General features: G+C 37.2%; 5 protein-coding genes across 7 annotated transcripts; 2 read left to right on the top strand and 3 right to left on the bottom strand.

The window, feature by feature from the left end:
- Positions 1 to 760: 760 nt before the first annotated feature.
- Positions 761 to 5015, top strand: LOC110745874 (protein DEHYDRATION-INDUCED 19 homolog 5). 2 transcript variants are annotated; one of them, XM_021946027.2, is made up of 5 exons: positions 761 to 979; positions 2480 to 2622; positions 2950 to 3027; positions 3131 to 3345; positions 4626 to 5015. In XM_021946027.2, exons 1-5 carry the CDS (start codon positions 901 to 903, stop codon positions 4735 to 4737), a joined length of 627 nt encoding a protein of 208 aa, XP_021801719.1. In that variant the 5' UTR covers positions 761 to 900; the 3' UTR covers positions 4738 to 5015. The 2 variants fall into 2 exon arrangements, with proteins under 2 accessions (XP_021801719.1, XP_088108986.1); XM_088252860.1 differs by lacking the exon at positions 761 to 979 and adding an exon at positions 1085 to 2027.
- Positions 5016 to 5731: 716 nt separating this feature from the next.
- Positions 5732 to 7535, bottom strand: LOC110745873 (elongation factor Tu, chloroplastic). Its single transcript, XM_021946026.2, has one exon. The coding sequence runs from the start codon at positions 7389 to 7391 to the stop codon at positions 5937 to 5939; it is 1455 nt and encodes a 484-aa protein (XP_021801718.1). The 5' UTR covers positions 7392 to 7535; the 3' UTR covers positions 5732 to 5936.
- Positions 7536 to 8635: 1100 nt separating this feature from the next.
- WNK3 (WNK family serine/threonine-protein kinase 3) lies at positions 8636 to 12879 on the bottom strand. 2 transcript variants are annotated; one of them, XM_021946048.2, is made up of 8 exons: positions 12456 to 12879; positions 12183 to 12220; positions 11789 to 12016; positions 11474 to 11697; positions 11209 to 11366; positions 10309 to 10492; positions 10100 to 10240; positions 8636 to 9995 (listed from the first exon to the last, which is right to left on the bottom strand). In XM_021946048.2, the coding sequence occupies exons 1-8, from the start codon at positions 12540 to 12542 to the stop codon at positions 9154 to 9156; spliced, it is 1902 nt and encodes a 633-aa protein (XP_021801740.2). In that variant the 5' UTR covers positions 12543 to 12879; the 3' UTR covers positions 8636 to 9153. The 2 variants fall into 2 exon arrangements, with proteins under 2 accessions (XP_021801740.2, XP_021801741.2); XM_021946049.2 differs by having other exon boundaries at positions 10100 to 10234; positions 12456 to 12878.
- A 2016-nt stretch (positions 12880 to 14895) lies between these two features.
- On the bottom strand, positions 14896 to 17357 carry LOC110745860 (uncharacterized). The gene is made up of 5 exons (XM_021946007.2): positions 16933 to 17357; positions 16191 to 16430; positions 16018 to 16104; positions 15771 to 15904; positions 14896 to 15327 (listed from the first exon to the last, which is right to left on the bottom strand). Exons 1-5 carry the CDS (start codon positions 17170 to 17172, stop codon positions 15225 to 15227), a joined length of 804 nt encoding a protein of 267 aa, XP_021801699.2. The 5' UTR covers positions 17173 to 17357; the 3' UTR covers positions 14896 to 15224.
- Positions 17358 to 18242: 885 nt separating this feature from the next.
- LOC110745865 (uncharacterized) lies at positions 18243 to 20258 on the top strand. The gene has a single exon (XM_021946013.2). It carries the CDS (start codon positions 18681 to 18683, stop codon positions 19653 to 19655), a length of 975 nt encoding a protein of 324 aa, XP_021801705.1. The 5' UTR covers positions 18243 to 18680; the 3' UTR covers positions 19656 to 20258.
- Positions 20259 to 20352: the final 94 nt, after the last annotated feature.

The following is a 20352-nucleotide window of genomic DNA, read 5'->3' as shown; positions in this document are numbered from 1 at the left end:
AAGTGTTATTTTCAAGACGAACACGTGTTTGTAATTTGAGTGAGAAGCATTATTAGACAGCTCCTAATGTAAAAGCGAAATGCTTACAAAGAAAGTAAAGTTGTTATCTTAATGGAAGTTCTTTTCATGAACATTTTCTAAATCATAGGTGGCATAATTAGTGTCTAAAATAAGAGGGCACATTTGAAGCTAATATCTTACATTGGATTTGCTAACAGTCAACATACTTGTTTCTTTCCTTCTTTAATATTTCTTCCTCTGAAAAAACAACCAAAACTCAAATCTGACCAAATTTCCGCACGTCATTGACAGTCAGATAAAGTAGCCAAAGTTTAACATCAACATCTTTAGCTTCTTTCAAGACAGCCAAAAGCTTCCATGTGATGCGAAGAAAGGTATTTCACACGAGTCATATAAACCAAGTCCTTTTTTTCCCTTTTCTCTTCTCTTTTCTTTTGTAGTCATTAATTATTTAATTAATTATATTCATGCTGCAAATACATGTCAATGCTCCATGGAAAACAAATATATCATTTTATATAAATAACACTGAAAATAGAATAAAATCATGGTGTTCTCTGTACTTTGGCAAAAGATGACAATTGACAAGTAGTTCTGCAATTAACATGTACAATTATTTAATTGAAATATAAAAAAAGCAATGATGAAATTAAATGGAAAAATTCCACGTGTCAGCTATCCATCAAAAATATTTTGTGTGTCAGGAAAGCTTTCAGTATCAGAGCAGTATATGAGTGAGTAAGCAAAACATCACCACACCCCTTCTCAATCTGAAAGATAGAAACTTTAAGCCTTTGATCCAAACCCATTTACCGTACGGACGGTTTCTAACACTTCTCGCCGGAAAAAGCTGACTTGGGTCGCCGGAGAGTTGATTCCATGGACGTTGACTCGTGGGCTTCCAGGGTTCAAGCAGCCAAGAGCCTCTCTGCTGCCCATGCTGCTCGGCTTCACTATGGTACTTAGATTTTCTTCTTTTTTCAATTTTTACCTCTCATGTGTGCTTCAACATTCCTATTAAAAAAAAATTTGTTTCCTTTTCAGTTTGTCAAGTTCTCTCTTTGTCTGGGTAGAATTTTGGGAATTGAAGTAAGGGTATTTTACTAGCTGATATCAGTTTCGTTTCGTTGATGTTTAAGTAAAGCAATGGCTTTTGTGAGAGTTGTCAAGAACTGAGTTGGGCTTAAAGCTGAAAACTTGGTCATTAGTTTCTTGTCAAAGCAACACGCACATTGTCTTGAACTAATTGTTTTGTCAAACCGTAGAGTGTTTTAAATGAACTACTTTACTTGAATTTTCAAATGGGGAGCCTTCTCCTTGGAATTTATGGGTAATTTTGTTGTGGGCATTATCGGAAAATATCATCTTTTAATTAATAAATAAAAGTCCGAAAATTTTGGGATTTCATATCCTTCATGCTAGATAAGGCAATTTTAGAAAGTTGCTAGATTCGTTTATAAAAGCTTTCCATGTGTGTAATATTACAGTAAAGATTTCCTATAAGAAGCAGGGCCATGGAGGAAGATTTTAGTGATAATTCGGGCCCTAATTTTCTTAGAATTAGGGTTGCCTAGAGACCATAGAAAGAAGAAACTCCTTTGATTAATAAGGTGGGGAAGTTATAATTATATTTGAGGCTAATCAACGCCCAAAAAAGAGATTAAGAGGATCTGTCCGCATGACAAATTATACTGAAGATGAAGAAGATACAGAGGATGAAAATTATGAAGAGTTAGTGGATCAAGAGTCGGATCAGCTTAGTAGTTTAAATATAAAAATGTCAGAATATGAGGATTATCTGGATTATCTGGAGAACCTGAGAGAAAAGATATTGAAGGAAACAGAAGGCATTTCATCTGCGTCATTAGGTACTGGTTCCTTCACGCTTGAGAGTAAGTGGGAGCGTGATGCTTCTAGTGTTGTCATTCATGAAGGTGAAGGTGAAGGTGAAGATGATGTTGATGATGATGATGAGGAACCAGCTTACAGAATTAGTTGGAATGAAGGTAAGAAAATTAAGGTTTGATAGAAAAACATATGGAGACAAATTACAATTCCATCTTCAGATGGTTGCTGAGCCTGGTTAATTCCTTTGCAGCTTATGCAGTTCATTGATAAGAAGATGAATGTATATTTGTTTAGGCTCTGCCTATTGTCTTCTTGGGCAAGAGTCAAGTGGTGTTGGTCCATATTTAGTCACTAAACACGGCAAAGAGTTCATTTTAGTAGTTTCTTGTGGCCAGAGTAAGATCTGCATGTTGGAGATAGCCTGGGGTGTCTCACTCTGATATATTTATTTACGTGTCTGTGTGTGTGTGCATGCGCCCTTATTTGCATGTGTTTGATCCTGTGATTTGGATATATTAATCGACGTGTCTCTATGAATGTGTGTACATTTATGTCCATACATGTCATATATCTATGTATCGATATTTTTTTTTCTATATATGTTAAACAGATAATCATATGGCTTCGGAAGATTCCGAAGGAGATGACGATGCAAAATCTTGTTTTCCATGTCCTTTCTGTTATGTGGATATTGAAGTCCCAATGCTCTGCAACCACTTGGAGGAAGAACACTGCTTTGACTTTAAAAATGCAGTACGTGCTTTTCTTTACCAGACATTTTGTTGTGTGCGATTTAAATGAGATTAGCGTTATCAAAATCATATTCTTGAGTCAATAATGAAACATCTAATCAAGATGGTTCCCATTTTGATTACAAAAAGGATGCTGCTTGAAATTGATAGATTTACTTGGTAAAGTGCATTGAATCATTTAGGGTAATGGTAAATGGGAAGGCCTTCCAGAATTTATACTATTATAAATAAGGGAAGATGCAATTGGAAAATATAAATTATTGCCACCAGTTTATGATGTTTCAGTTAGAATTTGAACCTGATGGCTGCTCTAATCCCGTTATTCCAGGTTTGTCCTATGTGTGCAGCGAATCTAGGGAAAGATGTAATTGGACATTTTATGGTGCACCATGCAAGCTCCTTCAAGGTATTATTGCCTATATTGGATCATAGATTTACAATATAGTTAATATAGTTGAAAAGTTTGTTGATCATGTTGGAACCTTAAAGGAGTCATCTATGCTTTTCAGCACAGGAGAAAATCTCAAAAAGCGGGTATGTGGACTGGTAGTTCAGCAATGCTTGGAAAGGCGCTGCTGAAGAATGGAAGGGCATCTGCACATGAATCTGCACCTGATCCTCTCCTCTCACCATTTATCTGCAATATATCTTTTTCAGACCCTACTGGTATTCAGGAAGATGTTTGTTCCGATATCAATGCCCCTATCACTTCCAGCTTGAAAAGGTATACTCTTGTTCTTTTATGAAAGTACAACTATAAGGTACTAGTGGTCGTGACTCGTGAGTGGGAGATAAAGACAGGGATTGTAAACTTAAGATATCTTAGTTTAACATGCATCAATGTATTATGGACCACCAGAGATGTAAATGCAAATGGGTCTTGCGAAAACCCAGGAATTTCATGATTTTATAAGGTAGAAAATAATTGTTGAAACATCATATATCCCAAATCTATGTTTCAATATATGAAAGATTTGTTGTTTATATGCTTACCAAAGAAACAATTTTTTTTTTCCTAACCCTATGATGTTTGGTATTTAAGCAAGCCTTACATTGCATCTAAATCTGCTCTTCATTGAAAGTTTCAAATTCTTGAAGATATCTTGATTTTGGGAATCCCTTGAACTATTTATTTATTTAGGCCTAAGTTATCCAAATGATAATTGCATCATCTTTTCTCTTGTTGTCTGTGTTTGTGTCGTAACCACTTATATAATCTTTTGCTTTCACTGATTCTAAAACCAATGAATACTATATAGCTTCGTTTTGTTTGTTCGTATTGGAACTTTTACTTATGAGTTTGTTATCATTCCAGATGTTTGGTTGATGCCTTAACTGCATATATTTGAAAAGTTGCCTAATCATCTGAGAATTATGGGATAGTGCTTTTTATGTTATCTGGGTTCTGTACTTTGTGCTTTTGAAATGTGATGCTATCTTCTTTTCCAACCAACTTCCTTTTTCCCTAAAAGTTAAAGACAATTAATTGCCATCACACCAGTTAAGCAGTTTTCAGTGGGATAGATGAAGATAAATAGGAAACAGGAAACCCTTCCAATATCTGTATAGTTTTATCTTTTCACTGATATGACATGCAAAATCGGTGTTGTTATCCAATAGATTGAACCGCGCTGTTTCCCACCTGTTTCAACAAGATGGAGTAATAGATTGTTTCATTTAAGCTTCAGAGTTTTTCACTTAGTTTTACCTCCATGTTTGCCATTGAGTGGCCAAGTTACTACTTGTTATTGGTGCTCCGTCGGGTAAACCAGGAATGTGAATGAACCATCTATGTGTTATTCATTCCCTTTATTACTCTTGCATTGCCCTCCATTTTTGCTTTGTTGGGTAGAGTCCTCACTTGCATGAATCAGCTGCAAGTTCTACTGGTTTCAGTGACTGGTCTTTAGATATGTGATATGTCAAATAATGTATCTTGGTGAGGGTTTTGCAATGTGAATAGGCCTTTTTATACCCTGTTGCTGATACATTTTGTCTATGCAGTGCTAAGTCATCTTCACCAGATGAAGGCTGTGAAAAGGATAAAGAAGAGCGAAGGCAGAGAGCAGCTTTCGTGCAACAGTTGATTACATCAACCGTATTCTTGGATCTATGAATTCTTCAGAGAACAAAATTTTCCGGAAAAAGCAGAAGACTGATCTTATCTTAGTCACCAAGATCATGCAGTATACACAGTGGGGAATGGTTTTAGGAAGTCATATAGTTTATATATTAGGTAAGATAGAGTAGTTGTCTTTGGATGGGGACAATTAAGGAAATATGTATACACTGTGTACAATCTATCCTTATGTCTATTTATATAAACAGCCTGTTTCAAAGGCTGACTTTCCATAATGAGTAAGGCTTAGCAGATAAAGTATCCATTTATCTATACATGACTACCGAAATTTTGTTGACTACTTTTCAGGCAATGTCGTGAACATACTTTCCAAAGTTATTCACAAATTGTGTCAATTAACATACTATAATATGAATAGGAATACATTCTTAGTTTAGGGTGTAGTATTAATATTCAACATTAATTAGTTATATCGCGTTGGTATATTTGGATTGGAAATGCCCAAATCAGTTGATGCATTGATTGTTGGAGTATTAACCAGACCGAATTGGGATCAAATATAGAGTGCAAATTCTTTTTTCATTTTGTGCTACTAAGTCAAACTGGGAGTCGTAATTTATTTTATTTATTGTTCTTCGTGCAACAAAAGATCAAATATTAAAAATTAAAAAGAGCTCTTTCACAAAAATAAAAAAGAGTTTCATATGGAAGCTTAGAATTAGAGCTGGAAATCAGTAGAGACGAGGATATATACAAGTTTCAATATCTTGATTTCACAAGAAATGCCTTGTGTAAACAAAGAGCATGTCCAGAGAATTGTATCTGTGCTGAATAATAACACTCTCAAGTTCACCAAATTCAAGAATTAGGAGCTAGGAAACCAGAGGCAAAAACATGGCAAACAAGCAAATTCCACAGGTTCAATTTGAACAAATCATATGAAGCATCAAGGAGAATTCACGTCAACAGGGAGTGCCCGATCTCATTTTTATGCCAATGAAAAAGTTTCTGATAATAGGTTCAACCAAAGTCATATTGAATCATCACAAACTTATCATTCAACTAGGCTAGAAACAAGAGCAGAGCACATGGTGATGAACCTACAAAATATATAACATTTGATTGTGGAAATTGCTTAAAATGTCAAAACTAAATAAAATCAAATTGAGTTCAAGTTTGACACCACCAAAAAAAAGAGTGAAGAGCATTTACTGACAAGAAAGCCCTTCTTTCTATCACTCAATTATGGATTGAATAACACCAGCTCCAACAGTCTTCCCTCCTTCTCTGATAGCAAACCTCATTCCTTGCTCACAAGCCACGGGAACTATCAGCTCGACAACAATCTTGACACGGTCGCCAGGCATGACCATCTTGGACTCTTCATCTTTATCATTCATTATGGAAGTCACCTTTCCTGTGACATCAGTAGTCCTCATGTAAAACTGTGGCCTATAACCTGAGAAAAACGGTGAATGCCTGCCACCCTCTTCCTTCTTCAACACATACACAATTGCTTCAAACTTGGTATGTGGGGTAATCGTCCCGGGCTTAGCCAAAACCATCCCTCTCTGAATATCAATCTTCTGTATCCCTCTAAGCAACAACCCCACATTGTCACCAGCCATAGCATCATCAAGAATTTTCTGAAACATTTCAACACCAGTCACAGTGGTGCTCCTTGTGTCCTTCAAACCAACAATGTCCACTGTATCTCCAACCTTAATAGTACCCCTCTCAACACGGCCAGTGGCCACAGTCCCACGACCGGTAATCGAAAACACATCTTCGATTGCTAACAAAAATGGTAACTCAGTCTGGCGCTGAGGAATTGGAATATAGCTATCGACAGAATCCATAAGTTCATAAATCTTATCAACCCATTCATTCTCACCACGAGTGATGGTAGGCTTGGCCATCAAAGCCTCCAAAGCTAACAAAGCAGACCCAGAAATAATAGGAACTTCATCACCAGGAAACTCATAAGAAGAAAGTAACTCACGCACCTCCAATTCCACAAGCTGCAGAAGCTCCTCATCATCAACCTGGTCTTGTTTGTTCAAGAACACAACCATGTTAGGCACACCCACTTGCTTGGCCAGCAAGATGTGTTCTTTGGTTTGTGGCATTGGCCCATCAGCACCAGAAACCACAAGAATCGCACCGTCCATCTGAGCAGCTCCAGTGATCATGTTCTTGACATAATCAGCGTGGCCGGGGCAGTCAACGTGGGCGTAGTGCCGGTTCTCAGTCTCGTACTCGACTGTGGCAGTGTTAATGGTGATTCCACGAGCTCGCTCTTCCGGGGCGGCGTCGATTTCGTCGTACTTCTTGGAAGCGCTGCCTCCAATGGAGGCCAAGGCCATGGTAAGAGCTGCAGTGAGGGTGGTCTTGCCGTGGTCGACGTGGCCGATTGTACCGATGTTTACATGGGGCTTCTTGCGCTCGAACTTACCTCGAGCAGCTTTGACTGTGAAACTGCGGTGGTGGTGGTGGTGGAGGGGGAGAGTGGTGGTGGGCGTGAGGTGGAGGATGGTAGAGGGGTTGAGGAAGGAAGAGGAGAGATGGGTTAGCTTGGAAGAGGGTCTAATGGAGAAAGAGGAGGCCGGTGAGGGCTGAGAGAGCTGAGAGGCATATGGGTAAGTGAGCTTTGAGGAAGCTGAGGCTGCTGCTGCTGTTGAAATTGCCATGGAAGATTCAAGATTGAATCTTTAGAGAGGGAGAAGATAGAAATGGGGATTGGGTGTTGGGGTTTTGGGATAATGAAGGAGGAGGAGAGGACTGAAGAGGGGGAGTGGTGAGAGGGGGAGTGATATGTATGTTATCCTTTTGAAGACAAAACAGGGCCTCATATGGGTGGTCTATCCATTTCTCTGCCTCAGAGTTTTGGAGGGATTAGTCTCGTCGATTACCGGTGGAAATTTGAGAGTTTATGTGCAACCTGTGTTATATGCTCACACGTGTATAGCCCTTCTTCCTCTGATTTAGGACCAAAAAGGTTGGTGGGTTTTACTAACCTATTCTTGGCCCAATTAACATGTTACAAGTTACAACTTATCCATGTACTTAGTTGCCATTTTAACACTCATTTAAACTCACATAATCACAGTCAATGAGTCTAGCTTAGTGGAAAAGGCCTAACTTGCATACCAGTGATCTTAGATTCAAATTCTCATAACACCTTGGTAGTGTATGTGAGAAAACCTCCCTCTTCCTTCCTAACTTTGACAAAAAATAAAATAAAAATCACATTGTTCGTATATAAAAGTTATAAAAACACTCGAATTTAAGTGTCAAAAGTTAAATCGTGAGTGCAAAATCGTTACTACTTATGTCTACTGAACTTCGGAAACACTATTTTTGACTTCAGTAGTAGATTACTTATTGATTCCAACACTTATCGAGTTATACTCATGGAAAGAATTTAAACCTTTCTTTAATTGTAAAGAATTTGTACCTCAAGTAGTGCTTGAATTGAAACTTCAAATGGTTTTCAAATGGTTTTCAGGATTCAATGGAGTGCTATTTTTGGTTGTTGGTGAGAGTCGGTCTAGTCAACAGAGTTATAGAACCCAATTGGGAGCACTTAAACTCATGAACCTGGTTAGTTGTGGCTCAAAAGTATGAAATCGACTGATTGTGATTTGTGTTGATGGTGGCAACCCAGAAAGCCAGACTCACTTTGTGACACGTAATTGATTCAAATACCTTAATTTTTGTGAAACACCGTGGAGTCAACATCTACCATACAAAAATGTTTTCATGAGCGAAGTACCTCAAATTTGGTTGGTGAAAACATTTTGGAACGCAGGAGAACTAGGTTCAATTATCAATGTCATGATGAGATTATCACCCAATGCAACAATAACCCCAAGCACGCCACAACAATAACTTAACCACCAGTTAACCGTCCCTTTTCAAGAGAACAAATAAGTAAAACCCACAAAAAAAAAATTATAATTAATTTTCACAATTGCTCAACATACACTGATGTGCTCAGATGCAAGAAAGTAAAAGAATTATCTGTACAGGTATAAACTCCATATTTTGTTGACCCCGTATTCTGTAAGTAGGTGGTACGTTGATCTTTAGGCATCATTTCGACTTGTCAGACCGATGTCTTACCTCGGCAGAATCAAATCATTCGTGGGAGTTCATGTACCGGATCATCAGGGCTTCAGGGGTCACTCTAAAAGCTGATCTAGATGACAAGCATGATTGTCCTCCAGGCTATGACTTGCAGCATCTATATTACAAATCTCTCTCTCAATATCCATCCAGCTGCATAAAATACAGCTACTAGTTCAGGCTCCCCAACTTTACCTAAGTATAAAACATCTCTGTGATTTCTATTATCTGTCACCCGCACAACTAGTGCATAATCTATATATCAAGCACTGGAATTGGAGACATGACAGGGCCAAGAAAAGCTGAATTTGCAAATTGCTTGGTTTAGCAGTCTGCCTCATAAAGCATTTTGTAGTCTGGAATCTTCATCTTACATATATCTAAAACCTTTTGACAGAAAACCGGGGGTATTTCCTTCAATACGTCTGATATTGTTAATTCATGTTTCCTCTTGAGCTTGTCTAACTCCTTTTTCTGTTCTACCAATAGATTCTCAAGTTTCTCAGCAATGATCTTGACTTCTTCTGATTCAAATGGATGAGCTCCATTAATAATATGTAGATCAGTAGCTGCACTATGACCACCACCATTTGGTGAATCAGAGGCAACAGCACAAGTTGGATCATCTTCCTCTCTAAGGCTACCAGGAGATTTTTCATCATCCTCAGGACCACTATTTGGTGAATCAGAGGCACCTGTGCCGTTTGGATCGTCTTCCTCTCTATGGCTACCAGGAGAATTTTCATTGTCTTCAGTACCTCCTGCAATGACCGAATCTGCTGGAGAATGCAAGTTAGAAAACCCATGCTTCCCTGGAGAATTTCCACTACCTTCCTTGGGTGAGTCAGACCAGTACTTGCGACCTGAAGGCAATCTTTCTAGTGCAAGATTACTAGAAAGGATGGCCTCATGTACCAAGGCAGAAGCATCATCCTTAGACTCAGAAACTGGGCTATATGGAGTTGAGACCTCAGCATCAATGTTATCTCCAGAAATTTCACTGGATGTCCAATCTGGAATGTGGGATTGGATTTCAGCATCAATAATTTCAGCAATTGTTGTGACATCTTGATCTGTTAGGTCCAACTCTTGAACCATTTCACTAGCAACAGCAATTGCAGTATCTGCCCCAATGTCAAATGGGAAGTGGATATTTCGAAAGTGACCTGGGGCCAGGTGGAAAATATCTCAATTTAAGAGCAGGAACTGGAATTAAAAAATACTTCTTTGACTGAAAATTAAATAAAATGGAAAAGAAAGAAAAGGTAACCTGTCGAATCTGCGATTCGTAGTTTCAGAAATATTGTGTCATCTTTCCTCTGGCCTTGCACAGTGAAGTCTTTATTCGTCTCAGGAGAAGGGTCCATATCCTTTGTTCCATTATCAATCTGATCAGAACTGCCTTCTGCATCTAACATGTCACAATGTGAGGAGAATAAGACAAAAAGCCTTTGAGCTCTGGAGAAACAACTTGCTCACCTGAATAATGAGTTTCGGGTCGTAGAGAACGAGATACACTTTCACGATCCTGATCAGATTGGAGAAAAGGATCCATTAGAAGTTCCTTGGCAGGCAAACGATCAGAGACTTTCGTGATGCACTTTTCTATAAATGCTTTAACTCCAGGATCTGTCACTTTCGCCAATGATGCTGGCTTTATTCCCTACCCAAACGGAAAATGAAATGATATAAGGACCATGTTAGAATATAAAATAAGCATTGGCCACAATCCTAACAACTTAAGCCTTGGGAACAGTGGCAAACTAACAAAACTTATGCTGGTCCCAGAATAAGCGATGTTGAGTTCGAATTCGTATAATTGCAACCTTTCAGGGTTGTTTGTATAATTATCCCTAGAATTTCAAGCATTAACTCATATCAAAAAGCCAAATGGGAAATAACATACATTTTCAACATCTGAAATTTTGCTGAAATTTGACAAACTAGTGTAGAAAAATTTGCAGACTGAATGTACATGTATAAAACTACCCCAACACTTTAAATATGTAGAAATTCACAATACCGATTGAATTTTCAATCCCAGCGCTTCAAAATCCACTACAATTTAAGCCAAATAGTAGGTCTAGTGAGACTAGCAAAACAACTGAACCATGCATCACAAAATCAAAAGAGACGAATCATTCATCACAATCAAAAGAAATGAATGATGCATCACATATGGAAAAATTACATTATCTACAACAATCGAGAGTCTGACAGATCCTGTGATTGCACATGTTGAAACTTTCAAAATGATATAAGTTTCAAGTACGAGAAATGCCCTCAATTATGATAGCAAAAACAAACAACCAACAAATTTAATGGAACAATACAAACTGTGTATCAATTTAAACGGGGTAATGGTCATGAAGCCCTTACTGATGTCACTTTCTTGAATATTTGAGCAGCATTGGTACATTCAACATATGGATACTCAAAGGTCACCAATTCTAACAAGCACATGCCAAAGGCATAAATGTCTACTAGCTCATTGTATTCCTCTTCATAAAGCTCTGGCGCCATAAACTCCGGAGTACCTAAAGTGACAGAAACAGTTACATTGTCAGCTCTGAATCCAAATATTCTGCACTAGCACCATTGCAGAAGGAAAACATAGATGACAATTTTATTTATAAATCCTCACCGATAACACTATGAGCTGAGCGAGCCTGGCGAAGAATAGCAGCCAGCCCTAAGTCACCAATTTTCACCTCACCTTGGTTCCCATTGACAAAAATGTTGTCACACTTCAAATCTCGATGGATAACAGGGGGGTCGTGATTATGAAGATACCAAAGGCCTTCTAAAATCTGCCTAGACCATTTCTTCAACGCCCTCAAATCAACATGCTTATGCTTTCTCCGGTATCTACATTATAACAGACACTAAAACACTAAACAAAAGCATAAATAAATTACAAATATTGAATGTTACAGACAATAGATCATTGAAAACTCACTGCCGCAATGTTCCTGAAGTGAAGATCTCCGTAATAAAGTTGATATTCTCATGCTTGGCATCGACCCACGAATTGTAAAACTTAATTATGTTCTTGTGCTTTAAAGTCTTAAGCAAATGAACTTCTGAATAAAGCCGCTCTAAATCTTCAGAGTTGCGTAATAGATCTGCCACTTTAACCTGATTCCAAGCTACTTCTATTCCTTCCAATTCATCAAAAGCTCGATATCTAAGTTTCCACATATCGATCAAAGACACACAAAAAAGATCTACAACACACTTGGACCTCAACAGAATATTAACTAACAATGGTTCAAACAGCATTTAGCATCCAACTAAAAATCTAAACTTAACATTCAAAAACTGAAAAATAAAAAAGAAGAGGGAAAGGATACACTTTCTTGAAAGCCCCTTTTCCTAGAATCTCTTTATACTGCAAATGACCAAAAACAAAGAGAATTGATTACTGATACACAGAACCAATACAAATCAACCCAAATGACAACTTGATGAACAAAAGCTTAAGACTTGAGAGCATTGAGTAATTTCCAAACATATGAGAAGTGGAGCAGCTAAATCAAATCAATGAACACCATACCAAACAAATAAAAAGAAGGAAACAAATGGAAAAAGAAAAAAGGAGAGTAATTTAAGTAACGACTACTGACCCGACCGTATCGACCAGTGGGATCAACCTCCACGAACTCGGCATCAGCATCGTCCGTGTCTTGGTCCGACGACAAATCCTGTGGCATTCTCGAGACTCGTTCGTCTTCCAATCAAATCGAACTCAGAAATGCAAAATGATCGTATTCGGATCGACCCAAAACCTCAATTTCGTCGTTAGGGGCCGAATCAAATATTGAACCGACCCAAATTCAAACCCGCGAAAAAGGAACCCGAAGTTGGAGGTTTCAAGTATGAAGAAGAAGAAGAAGAAGACAGAGAAGCGTGCGTTTGCGGAAGTGAGGAAGGAGGAGAGAAGAAACGTGGGAGAGAAGCCGTTGGATTGGCAGAGACAGAGCAAATGAACCAACAAACAACTGAGCGTCCTCTCTCTCGGCTTTAAATTTATTTATTTAATTCTGATTTTCTTTTTCTTCTTCTGAATTTTGGGTTTAAAAGGTCGGCTTTGGGGTCATGTGAGAGTAATGTGCTACGCGCGTTTCTTCAGCTTACTTTCGCACCTTAAATTGCTATTAGGGATCTTTGGATCTTCCAACGTAGATTCTTCCTAATCACGATCCAACGGCTGAAAAACTTTAGAATATGATCGGAGTAAATTCTACAATTTTCCTACCAACAATTAAATTCTATTGATAGAAATTTTTTTTTTTGGGTTAATATTTAGTTTCATTAACATAAAAAAAAAATATTTTTTTATTTTATTAAGGAAATAGACATATCGTATATGTCATTTAAAATTAAAAATTGAAGGAATATAAAGTACTTTGCTTATAAAAGAGGTTTTATAGTAAGCTTACAAAATACTACATAAAAGAAAAAAAGTACACATATTAATTTTATTTAAAAAAATCGTTATCTCTATCGCTCATGTGGATAAGTTGACCGAGACAATTAACCCGCCCCTTACACCAATAAATAAATAAATATCATTCTATCGGCCACACAAATCCAAAGTTGAAATATGTACAAATTTTTTAAATCTATATATATAAAAGCAAAAGGCAGAGAATGGTGAAACATTCAAAATACCAGAAAATGCCCTTAGTTAATGCAAATATTAAGAATTGAAATTATTAATTAAATGAGGATAATATGGTAAATTCACACTTTTTCATATTTAAAAAAAATAAAAAATAAAAAATAAGATAATGGATCCTATTTTTATGGAATACAACTACCCATTATCTTTTTTAATTCTAAAATAAATTTAATTTTTTTTAAAAAAAGCCTCTCGCAGGCGCGGAAGCGCATGCAAAGAGGCTAGTATATATATATATGTATTTGCATATATATAGTAATTGTAATTTACAAATAGAGTAATGCTATTTGGACACACAACATTGACACACTTAGTTATACCCTCAACAAATGATATATTGACACATCAGCGGGTGTCAATTAAGTGCGTCAATGTTGTGTGTCTAAATAGCATTTCTCTTACAAATAAAGAAACTACGTAATCATTAATCCAGTGTATTGTTGTGAGTCAACACCAAAAAAGATCTACCGTTCATAATGATGTGACACATCTAGATAGACTACTATTTGGGGTTGTTGAACTTTTATTCCACGATATTTCAGTGGGCAATTAATTATACTATAATTTATTAATAATTCTCGTCATGTTAGATTATAAAATAATTTTCATGAAAAATCTTTTGACCAGCAACATTTTTTTTCTTTCTTTCTAATTTCACCACGAAATAAGCTTTTAAATAGGAGAAAAACTGATTGCGACGAGGATAGCTCTATTTTGATATATCTAACTAATAATACTATGATACGTGAAAGTTTGAATAAAAAAATAGTTATATTCCCGTTTCATAGAAGTCTTTCTCAACCAAATTGGCACTTGGTTTTAGAGACGTGTCATGCAACAGCAGTATATATTCTTATCCATAATTGTAAGAAAATACATAAAGAAAACATGCACAATTTGACCAAGGAAGGAATTAGAATAATAAACTCTTAAAAGTGTTATTAAATATATTAATATAGCATACCTCCCCACGAGAACTCTTGCAGTAGTTGACAACTTGACATATTTTTACATGAACCATCAAACCAGATTGTAAGAAAACAGAAAAGAGAAACAAAAAACAGATTATTGGTATTTGCTATTTCAGAAAGGTTGGTGCTTGGTGTCTTAGTGCTGCTGTCCATTATGGAAAGCATTTTAGTTGTACATCCACAACCAACCACTATGTCTGCCATAATATTATTCATTAATTATAAAAAAAATAATGCAATCATACAAAGTAAAATAATATTACACTGCTGGCACATTTAATCTTCCATGGCCAGACTTATTGTATGCAAACCCAGCAATCTGGACAACATATAATCCAAACATGTGCGAGGAAGTAATAGGGTTCATGTTGAAGAAAATAGTATACTTGAGTACCAATCACAGGGTTCATGTTGAAGAAAATAGTATACTTGAGTACCAATCACATTTATGCCAACTTGATAGCATTCTTCAACCTGAGTGCATAATTTTAACATTGTAAAGTAGCAATTCCGGTAAATTTCCCGGTATTCAGTTGAACCCTAACATCTACCAGGCATCTCAGATTCTCAAAGACTTGCTGAAGACTCACAAACTAATAACATGATCAAAGAAAGCAAAAAATGAGGAAAAGAAATCACCAAAATTTTGCTAGATTTCTGAACTAAGTCATACATGGACACCATCTTTGTCAGGGAAACATCTTTTTTATCTCACTAGCCAGCCATATAGATTACTACTATTACTTCTTAAGTGCATTCATTTTGTCCCTGATATAGTACAGCTTGGCCCTCCGCACTCTCTTCTTGTCCAGCACCTTTATCTCCTTTATGTTAGGGGAATACCTGCCATACATTATCCGCTTCTTTAGTCATTGTGTAGAGATTAGTTCTTGGCTTTAGAGTAAATTCATCAGTGGGAAAATAATCCTAAGTAACTGATACATAATTTTAATCATATCATTCTGTAACTTTCTACACTCCAACATTTTCAATAACCATTTTATTACACAATCAACAAATAACTATTCTTTATTTGAGCCAAATCTACAAAGAGTGTAAAAGAGAATAATTTCAACAAATTTAGTGAAAACCGTACGTACAATGTTGTACAAAATACCCATATAATTAGAGTTGAGAATTAACAACCTATTAGGGTAACAATTTAATACACCCTGCGTCCTGGGCATCCAGCTAAAGATGGTTTTCTTTCCAACTTAAAGCAGTGAGTCAAAGATAATACAGACTAGGGCCATATACAATTATGAGAAATGAACAGAACTTCTTACAGTGGAAGGAGAGATTCAACCCCAACCCCAGACATGAGCCTCCTGATTCTAATTGTAGTGTTCAGACCAGCATTGCGTCTTGCTATCACAGTGCCTTTCAAGATTGAAACACGTCGCTTATTGTCGGGTACTTCCTGTTTACGTATGGAGAATTATTGAGAAAGAATATATAGCCTTAATCTCCTAAAATTCCTCCGTAACACAAAGAAAATTATAACACCATCTTCTAAATGAGAACATATCATACCACTCTGAGTTGCACAATATAACCAGGCTTTATTTCTGGTATTTCTCTCTGCACCCTCACTTCCTCTAGAGCTTCCTTGTCTAGAATCTGTGAAATACAAAATCAACAAATATAATAACAGGAAGACTACATACACTATTTCTTGTCATGAATACCAACAGATAGATGCATACCTGCATTATGTGCTTGGCAGTTTTATCAAGCCTCTTGAATTTGATGCGGGGAGCTACATCAGACCCAGACATCATTGAATCTTGAGTAGCCGATTCAACAGGATTTACCCCTGTTGTAATGCACCTGCTGGGGAAAGGAGGTGAAACTGTCTCCCGTGGAAGGAAGCCTGGTCGAGGACTCTTGAATAACATGGACTTACTCGAGGATGTTGATGTCTCAGTTTGAAAGCCCCTTGTAGTCTGGTAGAATAATGCTACAAGTGTCATAAAAGTGTCTATATTTGGAAAGAGAGACAATGAATTGCTCTTCAGATGAATTCTACACTATATAACATAAAAAGGTTATGACTTAAGACCTTGGTGAACACTGCCAATTGACATTCCAAATTATGAAAAGTAAAATGCAGAATGACCTCTCAGCTTCAATTGCTTCAGTGCATCAAGTACCATTAAAAAAAAACTTCTATTTTTTTACTGAATCAACAGCAAACCATTCATTTATATAAAATGCTCTATCCAAATGTAGCCAGCTATAAAAATGTTCAACAGAAAACAAAGAATATATTTTTTCTAAAGGGCTAAACTCACAATTAAATACACATTCAAAGTAAAATTGACAAGTACAAACATATTCAAACTAAAATTCGCAGCTACAAACATGTTCAAAGTATATTCTTTAAAGTAAGAACTAATAAACATGTTTAAAATGCTATCAGAGAGAGTATAACGAGTCGAAACATACGAATGATGCCGAAGATCGATAAGGGAACTTGGAGAGAGACTGAAATAAGGAACCTTTGGAAGACCCAAACCCCAATGAACTCTCAAATATCTTGGCAGAGGCCGAGCCATCCGAAGCCAACGAGCTGAATCCAGAGCCAATGCTTAATGGGTAAGCTCCAATTGATCTGAAATGAGCAATTTTTGAGCTGTCGATTCTTTGCCTTTGGACCAATCGGATGCTCGCACTTAAAGATTGCATTTTTACAAAGCGAGTCTGCAATCAAATGTTCTGTTTGGTTACTGAGAAAATGAAGTGGGGCACAAGAAAATATAGTGAATTTTCTTTTGGGTTTCTAGGGAACTAAACGGAAAGAGAGGATCGGTGAGTTCCAGGTCTTCCTCAGTGACAATACCAAAAACCCGCGATCGTTTGGGAATTGGGGTTTATGCTTAGGAGAGATGGACGAAAATGACCTCAATTTCTTCAATGCATTAGGGCTCCCATTTGGGCCAAATGCTTGTATTAAATTTGTATCTAACAACTTGGTTTGGCCCAATACTAAACTTTGCCCATAACGAGGACTAACCCTTTTCATTAACGTACCAAATCAAAAGTTAATTGTAATGTTTCATCTTATATCCATTTCTTTAATTCCATTTTCATTTTATATCTCATACTTACAACAAATATCGATCCGTATAAGAAAAAAAAACCAAATATTGATTGTCTAGGAAAGAGACAATTAGCAGATGTGAATTAGGCCAGTGGGCCCGAAAGTAAACTCATATCATAGCACTCAAGTTTGAATCTCTATACCCGTAAACTAGATTAATTCAAAGAAGTTTAGAGTATTACACCGTCTAAATTATTGCCCCATATAACTACTACGTTTTGTTTCATCTTATTTCCTAATTAAAGAGATAGAGGAATATTATCAAGCATTCTGCAACCAATAGTGAGCACCTATGGTGCTGCATTACAAGGAGGAGGGGCTGGACCAGATCTGCAACAGCTACAAACAATAGATTCCTCGAGACTTTTTTTTTCCCTTCTCAGCAATTGTCGCCTCCCCTAGATTCCTCTCCTACACATCTTTGAACATAAAGTTGAAAAGTTGCATCACCCACATAGAAAACTTTATGTACATGATATTCAAATAATAAACAGTCAACAAAACCCACATTGGAAAACCAAACCCAACACCAAACTCTTCCACCTTCACGTTTATTATAGACTTATAGTTTTTGACTGGTCTGGTCATCTTTTGAACAAATCTGGTGAACAAATGGCCTTGTATAAGTATTTTAAAGTGTAGCAGAAGCAAAACCACCTCGGATTCAATCAAGTTGTCCTTGTTAAAAGGGATATTAAAAAAAATATTATGTGATAAAAATAAAATAAAGTGAAGCAAAGGAGGAAAAAAAAAAATTGACAAACAAATAAAATAGAATCCAGGTAAGAGAGGTTAGCAGTGGTGCAGATATAATTTAATATAAAAGGGTGGTTCTACGCTCACTCTCACTCAATGCCAGTCTATCTGCCAGTTTGGAAATCAATATTTTAATTCCATCAATGCTGCCAAACACACCTCTGGCAGCATCTGGTGACCCAACAACACATCTTGAGACTAAGATCTCTCACTCTCCCCATGTTAAAAATTCCCTCTTCTCAATCCAACTTCTCTCCAATTTGTTCCTCATCTTGCAAGTATTGTTTTTGCAAACTGGGTTTTGCCCATTAACAAGTTTTTGATCACTAACAAAAGTATGCAAGACCATATTGGCATCCCTGCTTGCTTTTCATCAAGCGAGAAGCTGAGTGATGATGCTTCAGCTGTAACCAGGTCAGGCCATAGTGTTTACATGTCTGTTTACAGAGCCAAGATTGCTGATCAGTGCCGCTTGATCACGATCACATGGTGCAAGAACTTGTTGCTCCATGGCCTATCTGTTTCTCTTGAAGGCCCAGATGGAGAAAACCAGCAGACCTGCAAAGTTGAGCTCAAGCCATGGTACTTTTGGAGAAAACAAGGCTCCAAGCGCTTTACAGTTGATGGCAAAGCAGTTGACATCTTCTGGGACCTCAAGTCTGCAAAATTCAATGGTGGGACAGAGCCCAAGTCAGAGTATTATGTAGCAGTTGTTTGTGATGAAGAGGTTGTGTTACTTCTTGGTGATCTCAAGAAAGATGCTTATAGGAAGACAGGGTACAGGCCTGCTCTGATTGATCCCACTTTGGTTTCTAAAAAAGAACACATCTTTGGCAAGAAAAAGTTCTCCACAAAAGCCAAGTTTTATGAGAGAGGCAGGCTTCATGAAATTGCAATTGAGTGCAAGAACAGAGCTGGGAGCATCAGCAATGGCAATTCATTAAATGGGGTTGAGCCAGAATTGGAGATTAGGGTAGATGGGCATTTGGTGGTTCATGTTAAGCACCTTCAGTGGAAATTCAGAGGTAATGAGTCCATTCATATCAACAAGTTAAGAATTGAGGTTTATTGGGATGTCCATGACTGGCTTTTTAGTCCTGGTTTGAGGCATGCATTGTTTATTTTCAAGCCAGTTTTGCCTTCCAGTACATCTCTCTCACCACTGTCCAGGTCATCATCCTCATCACCACCATTTTCTTCCCTGTCATCAACTCCATTGTCATCCCAGACCAGTTTAGGGTCAGTAGAAGGGCTTAACGCAAGTGGGTCATCTGAGTTTTGCTTGTTTCTCTATGCCTGGAAGGTTGAATGAGAACAACATATCAAATATGGTAGACTGGTAGTTTCATCATCATTTTTCATCATCATCATCATCGGCAGCAGAAGAATGAGGCTGGCAGATGAAATGGGGCCCGAGCAAGGAATGGGGACAGCATGGAATGATGTAGATGCAGATTGGATTTGTGAGTGAGAGGTTTGGATTGAGAAGGGAAGAGGTGGGGCCCAAGAGAGAGGTTGGATGGAAGAAGTTAGTTACAGCTGGGGTTGAACAAATGGGCACAATTGGACAAGACAGATGGTATCACTTACATGCCCAATAATTCCCCATCTAGAGGCATCTCCACCTATTTTTATACAAATTCTCTTTCCTCTTTCTTGATCTGATCTTGATAATTGAGCAATATTTCAAACTCTTCCTCTTTTTTTTCTTTTTCTACCAACATGTATGTGATGTCTCCAAAGTTTTATATAAAAGAAATATAGACCAATATGTTCAAAGGGTACTGAATGTTTGTATCTGGCATAAAATGTTGTTGCATGTGACAGAGAGGAGGAGCTGTTGATGATGATTGAATCACTAATGCAAGACTATGTGCACCGCATATGAATATATAATTGGGCAATTTTCACTTTACTACTATGAAGTTTAGCGAATTTCAGCCGTTTGTGCATAAATTTTCATTTTTCTGTGTCCTTACTTTTCATGGTTTTTGACCTCAACTATGAAA

Source organism: Prunus avium, chromosome 5 (genome assembly GCF_965620075.1).
Source record: "Prunus avium chromosome 5, drPruAviu1.hap1.1, whole genome shotgun sequence".
NCBI classification, from domain to species: domain Eukaryota; kingdom Viridiplantae; phylum Streptophyta; class Magnoliopsida; order Rosales; family Rosaceae; genus Prunus; species Prunus avium.
The sequence above is the reverse complement of the archived record's forward strand: the minus strand, read 5'-3'. Positions and strand labels throughout refer to the sequence as shown.

What these genes read in the sequence shown, in the direction of transcription:
- LOC110745860 (XM_021946007.2), bottom strand. Translation starts at nt 17,172, where the DNA reads ATGCAATCTTTAAGTGCGAGCATCCGATTGGTCCAAAGGCAAAGAATC. An exon ending in ATCGATCTTCGGCATCATTC is followed by an intron (nt 16,431 to 16,932) that starts GTATGTTTCGAC and finishes TTATTCTACCAG; the next exon opens with ACTACAAGGGGCTTTCAAAC. An exon ending in CTGCCAAGCACATAATGCAG is followed by an intron (nt 16,105 to 16,190) that starts GTATGCATCTAT and finishes TGTATTTCACAG; the next exon opens with ATTCTAGACAAGGAAGCTCT.
- WNK3 (XM_021946048.2), bottom strand. Translation starts at nt 12,542, where the DNA reads ATGCCACAGGATTTGTCGTCGGACCAAGACACGGACGATGCTGATGCC. An exon ending in AAAGGGGCTTTCAAGAAAGT is followed by an intron (nt 12,017 to 12,182) that starts GTATCCTTTCCC and finishes GTGGAAACTTAG; the next exon opens with ATATCGAGCTTTTGATGAAT. An exon ending in ACTTCAGGAACATTGCGGCA is followed by an intron (nt 11,698 to 11,788) that starts GTGAGTTTTCAA and finishes GTTATAATGTAG; the next exon opens with ATACCGGAGAAAGCATAAGC.
- LOC110745865 (XM_021946013.2), top strand. Translation starts at nt 18,681, where the DNA reads ATGCAAGACCATATTGGCATCCCTGCTTGCTTTTCATCAAGCGAGAAG.
- LOC110745874 (XM_088252860.1), top strand. Translation starts at nt 1,700, where the DNA reads ATGACAAATTATACTGAAGATGAAGAAGATACAGAGGATGAAAATTAT. An exon ending in CAGAATTAGTTGGAATGAAG is followed by an intron (nt 2,028 to 2,479) that starts GTAAGAAAATTA and finishes TATGTTAAACAG; the next exon opens with ATAATCATATGGCTTCGGAA. An exon ending in ACCATGCAAGCTCCTTCAAG is followed by an intron (nt 3,028 to 3,130) that starts GTATTATTGCCT and finishes TATGCTTTTCAG; the next exon opens with CACAGGAGAAAATCTCAAAA.
- LOC110745873 (XM_021946026.2), bottom strand. Translation starts at nt 7,391, where the DNA reads ATGGCAATTTCAACAGCAGCAGCAGCCTCAGCTTCCTCAAAGCTCACT.